Genomic DNA, 24,361 nt, shown 5'->3' with positions numbered 1-24,361 from the left:
TTTTGGGAAGAAACTGGTTTGGACACTGTGTGGAGGAACTTGGCCTAGAGAGTCATTGGGATGACCTTGTGTTAGGAACTATTTTAGTGGGACTGACTAGCCACGACTTGGGTGAAGGAATACTTTCAACTATTGTTTTGGAGGGGGACACTTTGACTAGTTGACTTGAAGCAGTTGGTTTAGCATAGGAACCTTTTGATTTTATACTTGGTTTGGGGGGCTCCTTTGGAGCCATGATAACAGAAATTGTTTTAGGACCCTGCAAGAATTCACGGGTCAAGAAATCAGGAATTGAATTCATTTCTCCTTTTATGTAAGTTATGTCAAAATCAAAACTCGATAAAAGGGCTTGCCATCTTGCAAAAATCTGTTTTGAAGCAATATTTTGAACATCATTTTTTAAAACTTGTTTTGCTGCACTGCAATCAACTCTTACTAAAAATTTTTTGTTTAGAAGATCACTTTGAAATTTTTGGATGCAAAGAACTACTGAAAGGATTTCTTTTTTAATGGTACTGTAATTTTGCTGGGCTGGGTTCCAAACTCCTGAAGCAAACTGGACTAATTGTTCTTTATCATCTTGGACTTGTTTAAGAATGCCTCCGTATCCAAGTTCAGAGGCATCAGTTTCAACAATTTTGAAGAGTGCAGGATCTGCAAGTTTTAAACATGGGATTTCCTTGACTAATTTTTAATATCTTGAATCGCTTTGGTATGGTTTGAAGTCCATGGACTTGGTTTTTCTTGAGCCTAGAGTAAAGATCTTTACATAATTGGCTAATTTGAGGAATGAAATCTCTGACATAATTTAGGCTTCCTAGGAACCTCTGTAATTGTTTTTTGTCTAGGATTTGGTCAGGGAATTTATCAGCAAAAGCTATAGATCTTTCTATTGGGATGACTTGGTTCTGTAAATGTAATGACCTAAAAATCTAACCTTGTCCGGAATAACTCCATCTTTTCTCGGGAAAGAACTAATCCACTAGTTTTCATGGTGTGGAAGAAGCTCTAAGATGCTTGAAATGTTGTTCAATAGACTTGGAGAATACTAGAACATCATCAATATAGACTATTATGAACTGGCCAAATGGGTTTAGGATGTCGATCATAATATTTTGAAATTCACTTGGGGCATTTTTTAAACCAAAAGGCATTACGTTCCATTCGTAATGACCAAATGGTGTGGTGAAGGCTGTTTTATAGCGGTCTTCTTTATGAATTTGGATTTGCCAGATCCGGACTTGAGGTCAAACTTTGAAAAAATTGTAGCTTGATAAAGCCTCCGGAGTAACTCTTTTTATTTGGTATAGGATATCCGATCCATTGTAAAGCTTCATTTAAAGGCTTGTAGTTTATGACAAGTCCGGCGTCCCTCTTTCTATTTCAAGTTCTTATTAACGTGAAAGCAAGACAACTCGAGGTGACTTGCTTTTCTGATTAAATTTTTATCAAGAAGGTCTTGAATTTCCTTTTACATATTTCTTGTAGTTCTTGGGTCATTTGAATAGGTCCGGCTTTTGTAGGGATGTCCTTATCCGAAAAACTTGGTTCATAGGGAAGATGGACAATATGCCTACGTCTGTGCGCTGAAGGCATCGAAACTCGAGCGAGTTCTTTTTCAATTTGGGCCTTGGTGTTTGAAATTTGTTTTTGAACTGTTCTTTCTTGGAGTTTCGTTCAATTGTCCTATGGTTAACTTCTTGTTTTAGATATTGCGATGTTTTTGTTTACTTTGAATTTGACTTATAGTTGATTGTTACGAAATAGCTCTTGTTTTGAGCAGGTCTATTTCTTTTGTTTTGGCTTGTTCAAAAACTGAAAATGGACTTGTTTACCTAGGATAGTTGTTGTAATTCCTTGATCCGAAACAGTGAAGGGTTTTATGAGTTCTAGGAAAGGTTGTCCTAGAATAACTTCATGTTAAGGTCTTTTACTAATATGAATACTTGTTTTAGACAAACTCCTTGGTTGCAGATGTGAACGTCTGATAATTTATAATTTACGTTTAGTCTTGAGCCATTTGCTCCTGTTAATTTTTGAGTTGTCTTTTTCAAAATCTGGGTTGGGACTAACCCTTCTTGTATGCAATTCATTTGGGCTCCTGAGTCAACCAGGGCTATGGTCTGATCTTATAGGTGAGGATATGACAATAGTAATATTGACATACCATGTTGGCATTTGACTTTGTTAATAATATCAACAAAATCTTCATTATTGTTTGGTAAAGTTTGTATCTTGTTGTCTCCTACTTCTTCTACCTTTAATTCGATCTTTTTTGAAACTTCTTTAAACTTGCTATATGCCTTTTATATTTTTTATTTCAGTCTTTAAATCATTTGTAGTAGCTTCTAGGTGGCAATTTTAACTTGATCCGGATTTTGTGAAGGAGTAGGAGTTTTGTCAAACTTCTTATAAATATTTTTTATGTTATAAGGGGTTGCCTTAGTTTGGGGTTTTGTTGATGAGACTTGTTGTAAGAGTTCTTGGGCATGTTGAAGGTATAAAGTCTTGGTATGTTTATCTTTGATTTGATCAACAAAGTTTAGAAATTCTTCTGGTTTGTTAAAGGTTTTAGGTCCTGAATTCGATTGTATCATGTTTATAGATTTTGATGATTCTGAATCATCATAATTTTGAAAACTCCTTGGCTACAATTACAAGGAGAAGCCTTGTCATCACTATCATTGTTTGACTCAATTTGGTTCAACTCATTTTCTTGGGTTTGTTCCCACTCTCTGAATGTTTTTGACCCAAATCGGCTAAGAGTTGGATTTTGGTATCATCAGGCGTTATGAGTGAGTTTATCTTTTTTGCTAGTCTACAATATTTGGCTATGTGGCCTGGTTTACCACAGTTGTAACAACCCGTCTTGGTGTTTTGGGTTGGTCTTGATTTTTGGAAAGTTCTCTTGTAAGGTCCCCTGTTTCTTTGGGCTAGATCTATTGTCTAAATTTTTATCCGGTTCTTTTACGGTTTTGTACTTACTTGAGTATCTATTTTTCTGTTATGCTATGACTTTTATGTTTCTTTTGAGAAATGATTTTTGAATCGAAACCAAACTGTCACGAATCCCCTAATTCTTGTTTGTAGGATTTTGATTCTTTTCTAATTTGTTTTCTAAGTTTGATATCTGTACATAGGGCTAACCCTTCCTTGTGTACAAGACTTATGAGGTCACCATAGGTGAGGGTTTGATAGGGTATTTCTCCGTTGTTTTCTTCTCTTAATTTTTGTTTGAGTTTTTCGGAAAATAAACCGGGTAACCCAAGAAGGAATTTTCTTTCCAACGGGGAGATTTGCATCTTCCCTAGTTAGAACCTTGGTCATGAATGTGTCTTTATACCACTTGAAATCGTGTAATTTTTTACATTTGAGGTTTGATAATTGTTCAGAAGACCTATCCTTGAGTCTTGTGGGATCTCCTAAAAATACTTGGTTATACTAAAAATTAAAGTGTTTCTTGCATCTTCAATGGTTGGTCTCCTATTATAATTGATAGACCTTGTTCATTAGTTTGAATGGCATTTAGTATGGATTCTTTTTCGTTGGGTGAGAACATTATCCCACCAACCTTTAAGTTGACTGTAAACCCGAAATAATTATTTCTGCTATGGCTTGATCGGTATGTTCTTGATCCGATGAGCATTGCTCACCATGGTCATTTCTTGGAGTTTGTTAGCGATTGTGTCGACATACCATCTATGTTCCATTCATAGATGGTACCACTTTGATTTGCCTGGAAAATTCCCTTCTTTGTTCAATTTGAAGATCCGGTATGTTGGTCTTGGATAATAGTTATTGTTCATGTATGGGCTAGTAATAGCATTTACTTGCTCTTGCTCCTCCTCATCACTGGATGATTCAGAGGAAGCCATTTGTTGGATGTTCGCCACATTGGAAGCAGAGCTTCCTTGTGTTTCTTTTTGAGGTGTATTAGGGACAATCAAGCTTTGTAATCTTGTGAAAATTTGGCTTACTAGATCTCTATTTTCTGGAGTATTTAAATTTTTTAAACTCTTGTTAGAAATTGTGAAAGGTTTGAACAGGGTTGTTGTTGAGGAAGTACTAGCTTGATTTAGAGACGTTGGTTCACTAGGAGTGTCTTTTTGAACTAAGTTCTCTATTCTAATTAGTTGACTTCCTATGGTTTGTAAATCTTGGTTTGTGTAATTTGTTTGTTCAATAATTTTCTTGGATCCATCGAAAACACCTTCAATAGATCTAAAAGGTGTTGTCAAGATTTCCGTGTTGTTAATTTTTAATTTAACATTTGAACCAGGAGGGTGTATCGTTTCTATGGTCTTGTCATCAGCCAATTTCCAGGTATGGTACACCTTCTTACTGGCATTGATGTTTGAGAAGGGATAAGGAATATTGTTATTACTTGTATAGATGTCTAAATATGTGAAAAACATAACATCTACTTTGATGGTTCTCATTTTGTCGTACTGAGGTTCTTGATTTCTTGTTGTTTCTCTTTTGAGAAGTAGCTAAAAAACCATTCTCTTTTTCAGCGTTTCGAGGTGAACTGAAATCTACTCGAAGTTTGGGTTTGTCTATCTCATAGTCTTCTACTGTTATGACAGCAACTCTTGCTTCGTGTTGCATGTCAGTTTGAGTTGGTGAGACTGGTTCATTTGGAGAAGACTTGTTAGACTGTTCTTCATAAATTCCTTGGGTGACATTACTGTTAATTGGAGTATGCAATCCTAGAATATGTAAGGACCTTATTTGTTCATGTAACCTTTGGTTTTCTAAGTGAAGACTTGTTAGAGAGCTAGAGGTTGAAGCTCTACTTGGGACTTGACTGAGTCTTTCAAACTCTTCAGGATTTGGTTTTATTTGTTTATCTTTCCTCTGGAATGTTATAGTAACCATTCCGTCTTGATCTTGGTTTATAGATTCAACGTCACTGTTTGGCTCAACCAGTGACTCTGGGCAAGGTGCCTGGAGACACCATTATGTCGGAAACTTAACGTCTTTCCAGCTCACCGTTTTAGGGTGAACTGTTCTTGAATGGACGAAGTCCGTTTCTATGAACGTGGTTTGTCCTTTGATAGTTCTTCTTAGAGCCTTGGGTCTTAAAGTTCTCATGGCCTTATACTGGATTCTATGGATTATGGCAATTGGTATAGAGCCTTGTTTCATCTTGTAACCACTTGTAAGGATGTTAACTTTTAAGGTATCCAGAAGATTTGCATCATTCAAGGATAAATTTATGTCTGGGTAACAATTGAAATAAACTGGGCCTTTGTGAAGACTTGTTTCTATCATCCCTAGAAGGGAATCATCAAATTGCAGGAACCTTTGATCCCTGAGTGCAAGCAGGAGGGCTACGTTGAGTCCTTCCCTGTGCAGGGTTTGATGGCTACTTGTATAAGTCCTATATGGATATAATTAAAATCCTTTTTTAACTTGTTAAGATTTGAAGGGTCTAAGAGTTGGATCTCTTCCATATCTGGAGAGTAATTGATAGTTTGTTCTACAGTCTTGATAGTTTCAGTGAAACTATACCATTCTTGTTTGTAAACTTCTTTGGTTGGGACCTTGGGTAAGGTCCAGTTTTGAAGGGACTGATCAAGGTCACTTGTTAGAACTTCATTACTAATTACTTGACTTGGCGAACTGAAGTCGCCGACTAGTCTCGCAGACATGGTTCTACTAAGTCTACTCATAGTTTATCGGAACATATCCCCCTAACTAAGGTATACTTCCATCCACCAAAGGGTGAAGGAGATCTTAGTTGCTAATTAACCGCAATCTGGGTCTTACCTCTTGCCCAACGGCCCTAAAAGCCAACTAATACTCGCAACGCAACTCCCAGAGGACTGCCAGAAAGTAAAAAAGAGAAGGAGAGAAGAACTTAAAACTAAGAGTAGCCGAAATATATATATATATATATATATATATATATATATATATATATGCATAAGCAAGGCCAAATTTAAGGGAGGAGTGGCAATCTGGTAATAAAACGGAATTTGCAAGGGGTCAATTTGGTAGTTAAAGAGGCAATGGGACATGATGGGAATTAAAGTTATTGCAAGGGGACAAACTAGGAAGGGACAATAACTAAAGGATATGTTTGAATTAAGGGTAAAAAGAGGGGCATATATGGAATCACAGAAATTAGATAAAGACATGTAAGGGGGAGTCATCTCCTACCTCTTGATAGAAAGGAGAAGGCAGAGAACTGGAATCAGTGTATATCGAGAGAACTTCTCCATTCGACTGCCAATCACCCTGAAATTTTGAGTGGAGAATTGCAACACAATGCCATCTTGAATGCAAGCAACAAAAAGTTGAATAACAAAGGTAAGGTTGAACAAAAAATTCCTGAAACCAGATAAAGCGGTAGTTATGGTTTCAGGTCTGATTTCAAGGACATATCTCACAACTCCCTTTGAGTTTCGACCTAAAACTCAGTATACTGGGTCGCCTCCAAGAGAGGTAATGGTACCCCAAGCCGCGGGAAGAAAGAAGATGCAACTAATAGGATCAACTCGATTCTGTTGATCGACTATAACTGCCACAAACAGAGCATAGTAAAATTGCTGATTCAGCAGCAAATCGAGTAATGACAGCAGATCAGCAAATAGCAGCAATCCATAGAAGGAAATAAATCGTAACTTGCAATAGCAGAATAGCAGCGGAATAGAGCAGCAAATACATATCGATGGAGCACAACATTAGTTCTTCAGCAGAAATTAATAGCAGCCAGATTCAGTAATCGATGCATACCCAACTTCAGGTATGATCTTCAGACACTATTTTAGCTGTCATCGAAACCAGTATGTGAAACCCTAGTTCCTCTTCTTCCTCTATGAACTAGGGTTTCCTTCTTCAAACCAGAATTTAAAATCGACTCTCAAAACAGCAATCTTGGAGAGAATCAGTCACTGGTAACCTAGCTTTGATACCATGTTAGAGAATATAGATGAAGAAAACCAGAACCGAGAATGGAGGAAGAAGAGAGAAAGAGAAGAAGATGAGGAAGAGGAGAGAACTGTTAAACTTATCAGTCTCCCTCATAATGCTTGTATTTATAATCTCAAATTACAATAGAAAGGGGAACTCCTAATCAGATTAGGAATTCCTATTCATGATAGGATTCCAAGTTACAATAGGAAAAGAACTAGAACTAACAACTAAAACTAAAACTAAGACTAACAACTCACAGTAGAATTAGGACTTGACATAATTAGAAACTGGGACTAGGAAAATAGAAGATACACATATCAACCAAATCACTGTTCATGTGAACAGTGTCACATGAACAGTACTTCAACAACATGTTTCTCTCATCACTTGTTAGGATGCCCTTTATTCTGTTTCATCTCTTTTGAGTTGGCGATAGCTGCAAGTGCTAAACACTTGAACTTCTCTTCCTACAAGTCTGAAATAATGTTATGTTTCATTACATGATCAGTTTCTTTAGCAATACACAGTGTTTGACCTGAAATGTTGACCAAGATCATTTGTATTAACCTGAGTGATTCAAAGAGTTGTGGCAGTTATCACTTATCATTGTTAACCCAGATCAGTAATTGATCCTGGAAGGACTGATACCCTATATTACCCAGATTCGGCCTTTTCCTCCCTAATCGCATGTCCATATGTGTGGACATAGATTCGGCCATTCGAGGATGGGTGTGCCGCTATCTCGCCCCCCGATCCCAAGAATTTTAAGGAGAAAAAGGTAGAAAATAGAGTGAGGGGCTGAGACTGAGAGGAGAAGAAAACCAGAGGAAGTGGAGGAAGAGGAGCGCAATGGTGCAGGAGGAAAGCAGTGGTAGAAATAAAAAAAAAAAAAAAAAGAAGAGAGGGGAAGGAGGAGTTACACATTTGTTCTCTCTGGTGGTGAGCATGTCAGTCAGTTCAATTGTAGGTTGAACCCAAGAAGGAAGAAAAGAAAGAGTATTGGGAGAATGAATCAGAGGGGTACAACTCCTCTCAATTTTATGTATTGATACTTAAAAACAAATTAGAACTATGCCCTTACATTCTAACATATATGCCCATATTAGATGCTCTTAAGTCAAGACCTGCTTTATTGCACAAGTTATGCAATCAGATAATTATTTTTTTTGTGGGACAGGCTACAAAATCACTTTATTGATAGAATTTCAAGCGTGCACAACAATCTTTATTGAGCAAGTAGCAAGAATCCTATCTAGGGGACAAAGTACAATGTGTAAATTGTAAAGTCCCTACATTCTCTGCAAAGGGAAATGAGTTCCCTATAACCAAGGTTCAAGATTTTTATTTTGGTTGCCATTTCGACCTGGCCTAAAACTGAAATGTACCACCGAAATGGCTGAAATCCCATCGATACCTGTTCCATTTCAGTTAAAATTTCAAAATTGTCGTTTTGGTACCCAAAAAGTGGAATTTTGATTTGAAACTTCAGGGAGTGCCTATTTACGCATGACTACATATGTTTGAATTAATCGATTGAAAAAAAATACCCCCAAAGTGGTAGTTTGGCTTTGGATCATAGGTTTCTAGTGTAAAGCTTAGCATAGTGTACCCGTTCGATTAAGATGGAAAGATTTAGGGATATATCTCTTTACAATCTTGTCATGGGAGCTTTTAGATGAGTTTGGAGAGGTTTGAATCCTCAATGATTTTTTAGTTTTTTGAAGAAATTTGAAGCGTTCTAGCAATTTTGATCCGAATTTGGGTTTTATATGAAGTAATGTGACAAATCGATTATTTCGATAAAAAATTTGATATTTCAATAATTTCATTTCACTCATTTCAACGAAATATTGTATTCTTTGTATTTTGCATGTCATTTCATTTTGAGGCCCATCGAAACCAAAATATTACGCCGAAATTTTGACATTTCGGTCAGAATTTTGAACCATGCTTGGAACCCATGCAGCACGACCTACACCTTCCTCAGCTAGTTGATATCCCAATACATTAGCTGAGCTAGGTGCCAAAGAGAACGAGCAGTTCAGCTGGGAGGTTAAGAGCTATATGTGTCTAATGGTATGAACGAAATGCCAAGGATCTCCAGAGCAGGTTCGAACCAAGAAATAATGGTAGCTAATCACCCTCAACAGTGATGTTATGAAAACCTTACGCTGACGTAACCTGTAACCCATCCTCGAGGATATAGCACTATAGCCTCTGAAGGAATACCATGCAATCAATGCCTTCTCTCTTTCATTGATTTCTAAATAATGAAGAATTTCGTAGGCCAGGACATGAAATTGGCTAGCAGCCCACAATCTGTAAGTGGCAACTACAACTTGGAATACTCTTTTTTTTTTTTTTCCTTCTCCCTTACAATGATTTGTACCTTATGTGAGAAATTTTGCGAGTAAAAGAAGCCTAGAGTTTGCTGTCCATCCCTGTCCCCAACACATAAATGCAAAGAAAAGGATAAAGAAGGAAAACATGTTTGAGGATTTTCTTTTGTCTGAGGTTCTGTTGTTTTCTACTTTAAAAAGGGGTGGGGGGAGAGAGAGGCAAAAAGGAAAGGAGTAAATTATCTAAAAAAAAAAAAAGAAAGAAAGCGGCAACTGTTATTTTTTAAACAGCTAACATATTGCATCAGTCCATGGTGCACTTGGTACTCACTAAAACTCAGGTTTTGGATTTTACCACTTACCAGTTTGTCATTGTGTTTATAGGATAGATTTGGAAAACCTAGGAAGGTTGACTTGGAAAAGTTTGCAAACACAAAATTGGTCAGTCATGAATGAGCCTGGAAAAATAAATGATTCAGTGTGACAGCTCTACACTATCGGGCTTTATAAAATGCATTTCTTCTTACTTCTATGGATTAGGTAAAAGAAAACAATCAACTAATGAAGTGATTCACTTATAATCATCACCTCTTATGGAAATGTCCGTAATTTCTTATTTAATGCTACTGATATGTTTATCAGTTGGAAGATTTAACGAACCAAAAAGGCATATCCTTGCCATTTTTGTACCATGCAACATTGATGGAGTTAATCAAGTTACAGCATTTGATACTAGTAGCTTGACAGAAGTTATTGGATTTATATAATCTATTTGTTGGGTAGGCAATAATAGTATCATGGACCATGTGATTAATAATAGATCCTATATCAAAATTAGGGCCATGTGCTCTTTGCTTTTAAATTGACAGAAAATATGTCTCCAGCGCCCAAGTCAGGTGGGACAGTTGTAAATGATTCATATACCTGACCTTTTATAGTTTGGATCATGGTTTAAAGTATCGACCGATACGATACGATACGGACTGATACGTATCGGTATCGGTCGATACCGATACGATACATACCGATACGTCTCATTTTTTTTTTAAAAAAAATGAGCTGTCTCGAATTGTATCGAAATGTATCGACCGATACGGGCCAATACGATACGACCGACATGTATCGATACCATTGATACGTCCAGTAAAGGGTTCTATGGGTGGTTTACTACATACCGATATGTATCGGCCGATACGGCTCGATACATTACCGATATGTACTGATACATACCGATACGTACTGATACATACCGATACCATTGATACATTCCATAAGAAAGCCATTTTCACTCACAGACTTTATACAACTCCTAATCTAAGGAAAAAATGAAGGAAAACTCTCAACCAAGAGTCTAAAATCTTGCATTTAATCCTGGTTTTTCACACTTTTAAACTGAAAAACGAATCAAGGAGTGCTACAACATCATCCTTTGCATCATTCAATACTCTTCATGGCTATAAACGATTACAACTTGTAATAAATCTCATCTTTTATAACAATTTCAATTTAATGCACTTGTTTGGTCATACATTATTCACCATTTTAGTGTTTATGCACGACACTTATTATATATTACTTATTTATATTGTTTTTTGTTCCAAAAAGTGTATTTCCATGTGTATCTTGACCATTTCTATGCGTATTTGTATTATTCCATACGTATCTCTGAAACGATACGATACGATACATCTCTTAAAATCACCCGACCGTTACGATACCTGATACTGATACTTTAAACCTTGGTTTGGATGATGCTCTGTTGAGTTTAATTGTCTTTTGCAGGTTTGAAATCTCATGCTGTAACGCTGTACGAAGCAGGGAAACTGGGTGATGCTAGCATTGCAGAGCTTTGCAAGGACCTGACTACATTAGAGGGAACAAAATTTGAAGGTGAATTACAGGAATTTGCAAACCATGCATTTAGCCTTCGATGTGTTCTCGAATGTCTTCAGTCAGGTGGAGCAAGTACTGATTCAGTGGTTGAGGAAGTTAGTGCTAAACTGGGAACAGAATCTTCAAGCAATGATGAGGTTATTTCTCTTATAGCTGATATTGATATAACTGAGGAACCCAACTCTGGTGGAAATGAAACTGGGGCAGAAGGTGAGGAGCACCTTCAGGGTTCAATACATACTTCTATCCCTGAGGCTGATGCCATGGTTGAATCTGTTAGTGGAAGTACAGGTGATGAGTCAGTTTCAGTGATTTTATCTGAAAATAAGAGTGGCTTGGATGAAGATTGTGAGCCAGAACCTAACTTCCAAACTGATGGGATATCTGTACTGGCTGACTCTCTGGAATTTGGAAAAGAAATTCCAAAGAGGAAAAGGAAATATCGCGTGGATATTCTTCGTTGTGAAAGCTTGGCTTCTCTTGCACCTGCAACATTAGATCGTTTATTTCTTCGTGACTATGATATAGTTGTAGCTATGGTTCCTCTTCCTTTCTCGTCAGTTTTACCTGGGCCTACAGGTCCAATGCACTTTGGTCCACCCTCCTATTCATCTATGACACCTTGGATGAAATTGGCTCTTTATTCAGCTGTGGGTGGTGGACCTATATCTGTTATACTGATGAAAGGGCAATGTTTACGTTTGCTTCCTGCGCCATTGTCTGGTTGTGAGAAGGCCCTGATATGGTCTTGGGATGGCTCGACAATTGGAGGTTTAGGAGGAAAGTTTGAAGGGAACTTGGTCAAGGGAAATATACTTCTGCATTGTTTGAACTCACTTCTAAAATACTCAGCTGTGTTGGTCCAGCCCCTTAGCAAGTATGATCTGGATGAATCTGGAAGGATCATTACTTTGGATATTCCATTGCCCCTGAAAAATGCTGATGGTTCAGTCGCTCATATAGGGAAGGAGATGGGACTATCCACTGAAGAAAGTCTAAAGTTAAATACACTGGTGACGGATTTGTCAAATAAGATAGAGTTATGGATGATAGGTTACATTCGCCTCTTAAAACTTTACAAAGAGAGAGAATCAGACCAATTTTCACCTGATGATGAAAAGTATGAATGGGTTCCGTTAAGTGTGGAATTTGGGATTCCGCTTTTCAGTCCAAAATTATGCAACAATATCTGTAAAAGAGTGGTCTCATCACAATTGCTTCAAACAGATTCACTTGCTGAGCATCATAATGCAATGCAAAGCTTAAGAAGAAGGTTGCGTGAGATTTGTATGGAGTATCAAGCTACTGGTCCTACAGCAAAACTTCTATACCAGAGAGAACAATCAAGAGAATCATCTCGGCAACTAGTTACCTATGCAAGTGGAAGGTGGAATCCACTTGTCGATCCTTCTTCTCCTATTTCTGGAGCCTCAAGTGAACATCAAAGGCTAAAACTTGCTAGTCGACAGCGTTGCAGGAGTGAAGTTCTGAGTTTTGATGGTAGCATCCTCAGGTGATTTTTTTCTGTTTAGTCTTTCTTTTATGTCTCCACATGGTTGATTTGTTTCTAGTTTTGTATGTTAGATGTTCCCAAATTACTGGTTTTCTATTGATAATGCATATTTTGAAAGGAAGTTAAGAATATTTCCTGCCCAAAACGTTTCTGGTGGGGTCCTATAAAAACATTCTGTTTTCTATGCTCCGTGATTTCTATATTGGTCTTTCTTTTGCTACTTGAAAAAAAAATTTAATTTCTCTTGGTATTTATTATGTTCAAATATTTAATGAGCAAAGAGCATGGAACTAAATCTCAGTTGAAACTGAGCAAAATCTCCGAGTTGTCTTGGTTTCGGCCTTGGCTGAAACGAAACTCAGGGTTGAAACTCAGTGTTTAAACCTCGAAACGAGATCTGGCATGTCTCGGTTTCGGGTCTTACCGAAACCAGATCTGAAACCAAGATCTCGATCCTTGGCAAAGGGCGTACCCAGTGCACAAGTCTCCCTCCACTGCAGGGTGTATCCTTGGCAAAAAGTATAGTGTTGAAATAGAAATATTGGGCATGCATATGGTGAGATAACCCCCTTAATCTAGTCATGGCAGAGAGACTCCTGATCTAGTACTGTTAGTTGTATAGTTTTTATTTTCAATTAACTTGTAGGATTTCTACCAGACCCAAACTCCAAAGGATATTTCTTTCTTCCCCCCCACCCCCCTATCATCTCTGCTATAAATTAATGTATCATAACTGTATTTTATAGCAATATGTCCCCTTCAAGCTAGCACATTTTCAGGTTGTACAAGGTTGGGAAATCACATATTTTTATATTCCTTGTTATCCCTTTGGGAAATATTTTTTATAGTCTTTGTAAGATTTCCCCATATACATCATAATTAAATTATTGTTATTTGTCAATATTGCATTTAGGAAAGCTTTAGGTACCTTGAAGTTGTTAAGCAGGCTTTCTCATAGCTTGTTAATAGGAAAGAGAGATTCTGGTGGATCTGAAGCTGGATTTTTTTTTTTCTCTTGTTTTTTACCTGGGAGTGTTATTGTTTCTAATTAGTGTGTGGTAGAAAATATGATGGAGGATGCTTTCGCTGTTATGACTTGTGAGAAAATGGGCATAAAGACATGATAGTATGTTGTACTGTCTGACACAGGGACTTTGGGCAAAGGACAGTTTATCACCTGTTCATGTTATGGGGAAAAATACTTCATAGATGCATTTGTTCCCCCATAAATACTCATTCATCAAATTAATCATTCATCAAATTATGGTTCAACGGATAGACTTAGGATCAGATTTGTCACACTGCTGATCCTGAGTCAGCTTGGCTGAGTTTTGGCAGATCAGCCCAAACTTTTGGGGGTGGGGGTGGGGGTGGGGGGGGGGGGGGGGTGGGAACAGGGATCTGGAGATCTGTTATATCCAGGTTCAGAGAGGGGATCAATGAGTCAACAGGGATTGTTCCTGGCCAATCCCAAGTTAACTTAGTTGGCACAGCTGATCTGATCCCGATGCTGATCCCTAAATATATGGTTTAATGAGCCAGATTTCCTGCTCCACGGAAAAGATTGGTTGATTCAAGATGGATCAATGCAAAAAAAAATTCCATAGATGTACGCTTATATAGGATGGTCCAGCTGATCACAAGCTTTTGGCAATACACTCATACACCTTGTTGTGGATTGGAACTTCACAATTTAAAACTTCAAAAGATGCAGAAAAATAAGGATAAGGTGACCCTCAGAACTCATTTTGTACAAACTTCTGTACAAAGTGTTGCAATTTTTCATTGTCTTCTGATTTATCCAATGACCACAGCCAAAGCTGAGATCAATCTAATTATTGATGACTGCAGGTCATATGCTCTTACTCCTGTATATGAAGCTGCCACAAGGCCTATTGAAGATTCACCTCCATTGAGTACAGTAAAAGTAGAGCCAGATGATGTGGACAGCAGACAAGTAGTGCTGCCAGGGGTCAATCTCCTTTTTGACGGATCTGAATTGCTCCCATTTGACATAGGTGCTTGCCTGCAGGCTCGTCAACCAGTCTCCTTAATAGCAGAAGCTTCGGCAGCCTCTTCATCTGTGCACATGAGTAGGATCTCATGATGCTACTTTATATATGAGCAGCAGATAATATGGATATGAAAGTGGAGACGTGGGTCCAGTCCTGAAATGTCAGTCATCATCTGGCTGGTCTATTTCCTTCATCTGCTTGGTTGGATCCTCTGCTGCATCCTTGACGATTGGTCATAGTAGGCAGGCTACGTTTAATGGTTGAGGTAAAGAATGGACCCTTGCTTGGAAGGTTTTAACAAATTTCTAACCTGATCTGTGACCCTCACACCCCAATCACTTCTCAGAACATCACTTTTAACCTTTTACCCCCCCCCTCCCCTATTTTTCTGGGTTCCCAATGCTTAAGATCCCATGTGATGTTTTCGGATAGGGATGTGAGCAACCTGTGAAGTTACAAAACCCTTGTTTCAATAAGTATTTTTTTTAAAAAGAGGCATACCCAGTGCACAAGGCTCCCGCCACTGTGGGGTTTAGGGAGGGTCACAATGTACGCTCCCTTGTTGTCAAGTTGTAAGTAATCCAGGTTCCCCCCTTCAATAAAAAAAAATAAAAAAAAAGGAAAAAGGGAAGAAAAAACAAATGAAAAAGAAATTGATAGCAGAGAAAATTGCTATTGAGTTGAAACAGGCTCATAGTCATTTGTTACTAACATGGAAGCTTGGTGTGAATTTCTACATGTGGAGTTGCTATTTTGTTTGTACCTATTGAAACAGGCTCATAGTCAAGCTTGGTGTGAATTTATGTAGCACAAACTTCTCTTATTTATTATTGTTTTTTTTTTATGAAATCTCCTTTCTCTGATTAATTGATCTAATTTGATGTACTGTTGTCGAGTTTGGGTTTGGCCTTAGCCGGTTGTTTCCAGAACAGCGGCTATGTACAAGACATATGATTGTACCTGTATGTTGTTTCAAGGGATAGCTAATGTGACACTATTGTATCATTGTTCAGCCTTGATCTTTTTTTGAGAATGCTCTGAAAACGATGGCATTTTCATAATTATTGGGTTAAATATGCAATTATTTTCATGATTTTTTTTTTTGGTTAAAATTATTTTTATGATAATATTATACATAGGGTGTATCGTATACGCAGTGTGGTAATTATGTATGCAGCTTTGTACCTCTATTGTGCAGAGAGGCTGTTTTCCAACTTGAACCCGTGATCACTAGGTCACAATAGAGCAACTTACATAACACTTGGAAATTGGGAAACATTAGACCTAAGTACCAAGTGCTCAACATTGAACATTTAGGGCAAAGACAAAAGGTGGTTAACAAGTGAGGGCCGGACTTGAAGCGGATACACAGATATCTGAATTTATTTGTGTGAGTTGGATATTGTATTCATATCAAACAATCTTAATTCAAACTCAACTCAAATCAACTTTATCCCAACTAAATAGGGTTGGTTACATGAATCCATAGCCACTAATGAGCTTTTATTCAAAGTCACTTGTTATAAGGCTTAACTAAATGGGTTGGCTACATGAATCCATACCGTCCAATGAGGTTTATTCCAAGTCACTTGGTTTTTTTTTGGTAAGAATTCCAAGTCACTTGTTACAAACCTAAACTATCTTTCTTCACCACTTCTCCCATAGTTATTTTAGGTTTATATCCTTGGTTCTTTTAGCTACTTTAATCTTTATCAAATTATTCTTCCATGTTGTGGCTCGATGCACGTGCATGTGAAAAGACATCGCGGACCTAATCTGCATTCATATCAAATAAGTCTTATGAATACTTTTAAGCTCTTCCTCACACTTGTTTTGATCATGAGGAACTATTTTTTTACTTGTTAACTTGGCTACTATAACACAAAGAGAAGATAAAAAGAAAGAGACACAGGTACATAAACCTATTTTGAAACTTGATTGCAAAACTAATCCTTGCTCACTATTCACTAAACCCATGTCAAAGTGTAGTGCGTCACTTCCACAGGATGCCCTATCAAAAGGTTGAAAATATAAGGTTATAGGATCCATGCAAAAAGGATTTGACTAATTTTTTTAGTGTTGGCTTCTAAGTTAACGCACCAACCCTCCTCCTTTGTCTGGGCTTGGGACCAGTAGCAAACGTTTGCGGAGTTATTTTAGTATATACATTTAGAGAAATTTATCGATCCCTCCCCTGTACTTTGTCCTAATTAAACATTTCTCTTTTCTATTTTACATTCAGACCCCTCTGGCTGTTGGTGTTAGCCTGTTGGTAGATGTACTTTGGAAAAGATTATTTAACAATTGCACTAAAACATCACAAATAGAATTACAACGCTACCCTTTTTTTCATCTGCAACCTAAAACACCGATTTTGTTGGGAGGGGACACTAAGCAAAACCAGTGAGCTCCAAGGTATATCCTACAAACTCCGGGCAGAAATGAAGGTCTTCCTTCTTCTCCGGCGCAGGTAAGTGTTAGTTATAGTTTTGAAATGACCATTTTACCCTTACTGACGTCTGAACGCCAGTACCTCCATGAGCAAAGTTTTCACCAAACCAGCCATTTCGTTCTTGAGTGTTCAATTCTCAAAGGTAGAAGATCACTTTGAGAATTTTTTGAGAGTTGTGAAGACTCTGAAATTTGCATTTGTTTTCCTCTAAATTAGATGCTTTTGCAGCTTTTTCCGATTTCTCAGTGTCAATGTCTAGGATGTGAACACCTGCGGATCGCAAGTCCCACCCAACTTCGTCTCAGCCGGATCTTGTGCTCCGTTCTTCTCCATCCAAACCCCATCAGGTGATTGAACAGAAACAACTCATTAGCATATTTCTCCAACTAAATCGGCATTTCAGTAGATATCCTTGTTGTTATACTTGTAACAGCTTCTGTGACGTAATCGCAAATGGCAAATCGCTTAAGGGATATGGAAGAAACGCACATGCTAGTGAAGAATCGTACCGCTTTTCCTGCTACTAACTATGCTAATGTAAGTCTATTCGAAGGGGAAAGGTTCAAAGACAAGTAATCTGCTGGAAGGAATGAGAGGCTGAAGAGGAAGAAGTGTGGTGAAACAGGGAGGGAATTCTAAGAGTGTTCACAGTCTGGGTGTTTCCATTGAATCTGGGGAAAGGAGGGATTCAAAGAAAAACGAGAGTTTTGAGGAAATTGGACTCTACAAACTTTTCAATTCGGAGAACCGAGAATCCCAGATATTCTCTGCGAAGGCACTAGGGCCAAGCAGAACAAGAATCCCAATATCCCTAATAAACGCCGCGAGGTCGTCGGTGATACAGATCATAAAGTCGAAGTCCGCAGGGTTCGGAAATTGAACGCTGCAGATGGTTTGCCATCTTATTCTGGAGTTTTTGCGGTTTACTTTTCTCTCAATCGTTGTTCCAGCAACAGCGGCGGCCGGTGATTCTCTTCCAACCGAAGCTATACTAAGCATGAGTGGGAGCGGGGAGATGGGTTGCCCCGACAGCAGGGGTGGAGGCGGAGTTGCAGGAAAGGGGTTGGATGAAGAAAAAAAAGAAAGAAGGGTATTTTGGGCATTAAATGAATTAGTCTTTACTAACATGGCCTTAGGGTAAAAGGGTCATGTTAAATGTACCCTGGGTTATTTTGGAAATTAAAATTTTTATTCTTTGTCCACATCATAACTTAATAGACGGGGACACTACTTCGTAGGGGTGCAAGTTTGGCCCTTACGGCCCGAGCCCACCCTGAATCCGAACAAGGCCTGGGTTGAGATATGGGCCTGAAGGTAAGTCAGGGTCGAGAATTTTTTGCCCTAATTCAGGATCAGACCGGGTTAGAGTTGAGGCCTCGAGCTGAGTCCAGCCAAGCCCAACCTGACCTGTCTTCTTCTTCATGTTCTTTCTTCTTCTTTTTTTTCCCCTTCCTCTAAATCTTCTTTCTTCTTTCTCTTCTTCTTTTGGGTCAGCCCGGCCCAACCCTGAGGGCGGGTCAGAGTTGAATTTTTTTGGTCCCAAGTCAGGGTCGATCAGGGCCTGGGCTCAACTAAAGGGACTTAAGATTGGACTGAAGTTTTAAAAGGCCAGGCCCAATCCGACCGTATTGCAACCCTACTACCTAGGTCTAATTGTAATAGATTATACATTACAAGGGCGAGGGAAATGTTTAATTAGAGCAAAGTACAAGGGAGGGGGTCAGTAAATTTCTCATATATTTATAAAATATTACCAGAGTGGATATTATTGAAGCAATTATATTAATATCCAAATCTATATCGAATTATCATCCGGATGTGAAGACCAAGAAGAAGCATCCAAATTCGTATCCAACATCTGACAAATATGAATTGAATCCAAATTTTCAACTATATATTTACATCTTTAATCCCTCTATTTACAATTTTTTGTTTTTTTACTAGAAACTTTTAGAAAAATAATTGTGCCGCACACTTACGTTTGTGGGAAGACCAATATCATATGGATATGGAATGTATCTAAGGGTACGTTTTGTACTTATAAAGTACTCAAGTCTTCAAGTCTATCTACATAAGATAGACTTCATTAAAACACTAGAAAATCAAAATAAAAAAAATTTATAAATTGACTCTAAGCTTCATCAAGCTAAAAAAATAAAAGACGGCAAACAAAAGAAGCACCTTCAATATTTGATTGAAATGGAGTTGAATGTTTTCAATTGTCCAACTAACTTAATTTTTATTTGGGGTGATGTTCTCTGTGCTGCACCTAGGTACATGGGGGTGGGTGCAATGACCACCCTGCCCCCTGCACAGGCTGTCCATATGCCTGGGCACAGACTACACTGCGGCACAAAGAACATTTTCCCTTTTTATTCTATCTCAACTTTAAGTCATAAACAATTGAGTCAGTTTTTTTATAACTATATATATTCTTAAAATTTCAAATTCGGAGGTTGTATGTGTTCTCAATCTTGATGCATGATTCAAGGATTGCAATCTAGAGAGAGGGAGTGGCACTCATGTAAGCATTTAATGAAAACAGAGAGGGGGGGGGGGGAGAAAAAAGATATCCTACAATAACTCAATTTATTAAATCAAATAAACATATATTATTAAGGAAATCTAGAAATTAGTATTAAAAAAAAAAGTCAAGGATATTCTAGAAATCTATTATGGCTCATTTTATTGGTGACGAGGTGGTGGGAATGAGAATGAATAGTGAAAAAAAGTCTGCCAAGTTTCTCAAGATTTTTCAAAAGTTAAGATGTTTGGATTCCTACGGTGGGAAAATCTTCTTGTCGTATAAAATCATTGTCTCTCTTTCGTACTACTCATCCCACCATTTTCAAAAGTCAATCAAATATGCTAAGAAAACAGAAAAAAAAATGCAACTTTTTTTATATTAGGAACATCTTATTATAACCAAGATCGATTAAAAAGAAGTTATACATTCCTTTTTTTTTTTTTACCTCGCTATTTTGATGACAATAAGGTGCATCATTTTTATGGGAGAAGGTTTTCTGAGCAAACGGTGTAGAAGAGCACATCAATGAGGTGTGATAAAATAGTATTGTACATTAAAGGACAATGAAGTCATTTTATATGAAGAGTGAGATAGACACAAAGATGCTAATGTATCCTACCCAAACTGCTCAAATAACATTTTCCCTATTTAGCTGTTCTTGCCTCGGAACTCCACAATATGCGGTGTCCAATCACCCCCTACCCCCTTTAAACCACCCCCCATACTCACACACACACACACAAACAAAAAAAACTTGCTCACCCCAACTTCTCAACTTCAAAACTCCACAATATGTGGTTGAATCTGATTGGGTGCATGTGTCATACATCCATTACTAAGTAACAACTAGTCTTTATATTCTCTTCCCACGTTTCTGATTACATAAAGAAGTCCTCTCTTAAAAACATATAAAAAATAACAAATGATTTAGAGGAATTTTCAAATCTGAAAATAATGTTCATTGGCAAGGCTGGCTGTCAACCACGACCACTCTTTTCGCGGTAGTAACGGCTAGTTTTATTTGGGGGGAGAGGGGCTAGGGGAGGTGCTCAGTGCTCACCCACAACGGCTAGTTATTCGTGGGCTGGCTGGACGCTTACCGCCGGTTGTGTACTTCACCGGATATCTCATCGTCTAATGACTTTATGGTCTATCCCAACTATGATGTCAAGACAAAAAATAAATCATAAATAATTATTTTTAAATCCATTAAAAACAAATAAATTAATACAAAGAGAATATCAATACATGTGAATTTATATGATTAAATTTGGTTATGAAATGTTTTTAGGACTAAGAGAAAAATATATGATATTTAAAGGAGAAGTTTTTTATGTTACCAGTGTGGAGGGAATCCCCCACGCTACACCACTCATGATATGGGAGTCGGTTTCAACAATAAGGGAGATAGAATCAGAGATGCGAAAGGGCGTGGGAAGGCATATCCACACTACTAACAATGTGGAGTCTTTTTCCCTAAATTTGCATAGAGAGTTTTTATGCTACCAATGTGGAGGAAATCTCCCATACCACACCTCTCAGTCTCAGGACATGGGAATCGGTTTTCAACTATTGAGGTTTGGTTTGGTGTATTTAGGTAAATTTTCTGTATAGGGTTTCAGTATAAATATGTAGCGAGAGTTCTTTCTCTGTAACAAAAATCTGAGAGAGGTGTGGGGACGAGCAACTGTAACTCTATTCTCCATTGATAGTGAAACAAATCTCATCTGACCGTGGACGTAGGCAATCTTACCGAACCACGTAAATCCTAGTGTGTACTATGTAATTGTTGTTTGTGTTTTTCCATTCTTTTCTGTACCGTTTTAGGTTCTACATCAACAATAATGCCAGGGAAGAGAGTCAGGGATGTGAAAGGACATGAGAAAACATCTCCACACTGACGAAGTTAGAATGTTCGTATCACTATTTTACATTTTTATCATCGTCTTATTTAAGAAAAAAAAACAAAAAAAAAGAGATTATCATTCTGAAAAAGTTTATATAAAGGAAGCTCTTCTAGTCGAATAAGTCCAAAGATTTTTTTTTTCTTTCTAAATGGGCACAAATATTTGCCACATGACAAATTGAAAAAAGTTGAAATTTTGTGGACAGGTGGACCCTGAGTTCTTCTATCCACATGTCTTGTTTCAGTCCAAATAAAATTGGCCAAGTAACAAAATAAGGTTTTAAAGATTCAATACAATAAAAAAGAAAGAAAAAAAAAAAAAAAAACTGAACAGCAAAAAATACAAGTGGAATAAATGTTCGAGTATATATTTTTTTAAATTTAAGTATAAATTTAAAATATTGCTAATCCAGACCATTTTCTAATATCTATGCGCTCAAAATTGCCATATCAATTTCTACCCCAAAAAAACACAAAAAAAAACTGCCATATCAATTACCAACCTTCCATATGGCAATATTGTTTCAGTCTAGAGAGTAGAGATGCTTTTTAGCTTTATAGATCCCCCCACCACCACCCACCCCCCCCCCCCTCAAAAAAAAAAAAAAAAAAAAAAAAAAAGAAAAGAAAAGAAAAAGGTAAATCACAATATATATTTTTTCGGTAATGGTAAATCACAATATTGAAGGGATGGAAATTCTATCCTCCCAAATATTCCTCTTAGATTTAATATTTTTTGGGGTATATTCTTCCTTTTTATTTTATTTGAAACGGCAAATAAATGAAGAAAATGAAAATAATAACATTTAAAAGAATAAAAATATTATCTAGAGTTGATACTTGAACCAATCATTTCATATCCTTCTTAGTGCCCATCAATAATGAAACAACGTGAGGTACACGAAGGCAAATAATCCCATCTTTTTAATAGGATTAGTTAATATTGGAACCAGAGGAATATATATGTATTAATGTATTATGTAGTTAGTTTTATACTAAATAATATGGGAATATATTTTTTGGTAAATATGGGAATATATTCAAGCTACACAAATCTAGCATTAGCCACGTGTACATTTGAGATGCAACCGCACAATAACTGACCTGAAGAGCTAAGATAATGGTGTCAATCGGTCCGGTTCTGGTTATTCGGTTGATTATGGTTCGATTTACATTTTGACAAGGTGCAAATCAAAATCGAATCAGGTATAAAATATTAGCCAAAATCAAAATCGTTTAGTTTTCGGTCCAGTTTTATCTGTTTTTATTCGATTTTCATTATACTCATAACATCTGGTTTACTTGTGGTTCCTAATGCTTTAATTCTATTCGTTTTACATTTAATTTGAGAGCATAAATAAACAAATTCGAATAACTAAAATTTACCATCTCAATATATATTGGGGATTCTATATAATATTCTCAACATCATATAAAAAAACACATTAGAAATTAATGCAGTTAATTCTTTGAAAACCCCCCCCCCCCCCCAAGAAGCAACCTTGGCAGTACAGTCCAATTTGACCAGTTTTCTATTCGGTCCTGTTGACAGTTAGAAATTGAAAGAGATAATATTAAGACGGGTTCGTCGAGATCCTCAAAATGATATAAAGAAATCTAATACGCAAATAAAAAACCTCGTTAAGTGGTTCAAAGAGAAGAGAAGCGACCCATCCATCCACTCCGCTTAAATCCTATAAATACAGAGGTGTGAGAACACAGTTTTCCAGTACTTAATTAGAAACGCACATCTCTCTTCTCTTCTCTGGTCATCTAATTGTGAGTGATAAGGCAAGGAAGAGATGGCGTTTTCGAGATTTGCAATTGTGTTGGTTTTGACCCTGATGGTGTTGGAATCGGCCTTGGCACAGAATCTTCCGGGTCTGATTTTGGAATCGTCTCCATTTATGGCACCTTTTAAAGCTCCGACAGAATCACCTAAATTAGCACCGGAGAGTATTGCTCCATCACCAAAGTCAACCGCTCCTCCGCCTACAAAGATGACTCCTCCTCCTCCTCCTCCTCCAGGAGCAGCTGCTTCTCATCCACCAACCGCTCATTCTCCAGCCGTAGCTCCTTCTCCAAAGAAGACTTCGCCGGCTCCTTCGCCTTCTGACATTAAAGCTCCGACTCCTTCCGAGGTCAACTCGATGACATCACCAGCAGAAACTCCTAAGCCAACAACAACTGGGGCCGCTGCTTCTTACAGACTAGGAGCTGCTGCTCTCTTGGTCGTCGTCTCCACTGCTTTTTTGCTGTAGATCTCTCTCTCTCTCTCTCTCTCTCTCTCTCTCTCTCTCATCGGAACCTTCTCTTTAATTTCTCCCCGTTTCTCTGGGGGGTCATGGAATCAGTTTCTACTCTTTCTTAATTATTCTCTTTTATTTCTTCTTCTTTTCTTTTATTTATTTGGAACTAGCAATGGTTGGTGGTGGAACTGATGACTGATGTGAGTTATGTTCTCCATTTCTTGTTAGTATCATTTTACCAATTTGTTTTTTAAACTCATTGTCTTATCTTGCGCATTATAGTTGTTCCTTCCTAGGGGTTTAGTTTCCATTAAAGATGTTTGATGGTGATTGAATGAAAGTAAGGAAAGGATCATTGTTCTTGTGAGAATTTTTATTTTTATTTTTGGTTGACTTGTTCTTGTGAGAAAGAAGTTGAGATAGCTGAGCTGCCCGGCAGGATCGTGTAGCCCAGACTCAGTGGGGCGTGCCCGGGCAGCTCGGCAGTAGAGGACTCGATCTTTGAGATAGTGGCGCCGGATCATCTCCAATGAATTGGAGAGCCCA

At 37.7% G+C, this 24,361-nt stretch overlaps 1 protein-coding gene across 2 annotated transcripts in view; it reads left to right on the top strand.

Annotated features, from left to right (window-relative positions):
- Positions 1-14,973, top strand: part of LOC122669612 (protein FAM91A1) — a 32,556-nt gene extending 17,583 nt beyond the window's left edge. For both annotated transcript variants that reach the window (XM_043866413.1, XM_043866421.1), the window contains 2 exons: positions 11,043-12,666; positions 14,518-14,973. In XM_043866413.1, the coding sequence (XP_043722348.1) occupies positions 11,043-12,666; positions 14,518-14,773 (1,880 nt within the window). In that variant the 3' untranslated portion in view covers positions 14,774-14,973. The remainder of the gene's footprint in view (positions 1-11,042; positions 12,667-14,517) is intronic.
- Positions 14,974-24,361: the final 9,388 nt, after the last annotated feature.

Source organism: Telopea speciosissima, chromosome 1, assembly GCF_018873765.1.
Source record: "Telopea speciosissima isolate NSW1024214 ecotype Mountain lineage chromosome 1, Tspe_v1, whole genome shotgun sequence".
Lineage (NCBI taxonomy): Eukaryota > Viridiplantae > Streptophyta > Magnoliopsida > Proteales > Proteaceae > Telopea > Telopea speciosissima.
The sequence above is the reverse complement of the archived record's forward strand: the minus strand, read 5'-3'. Positions and strand labels throughout refer to the sequence as shown.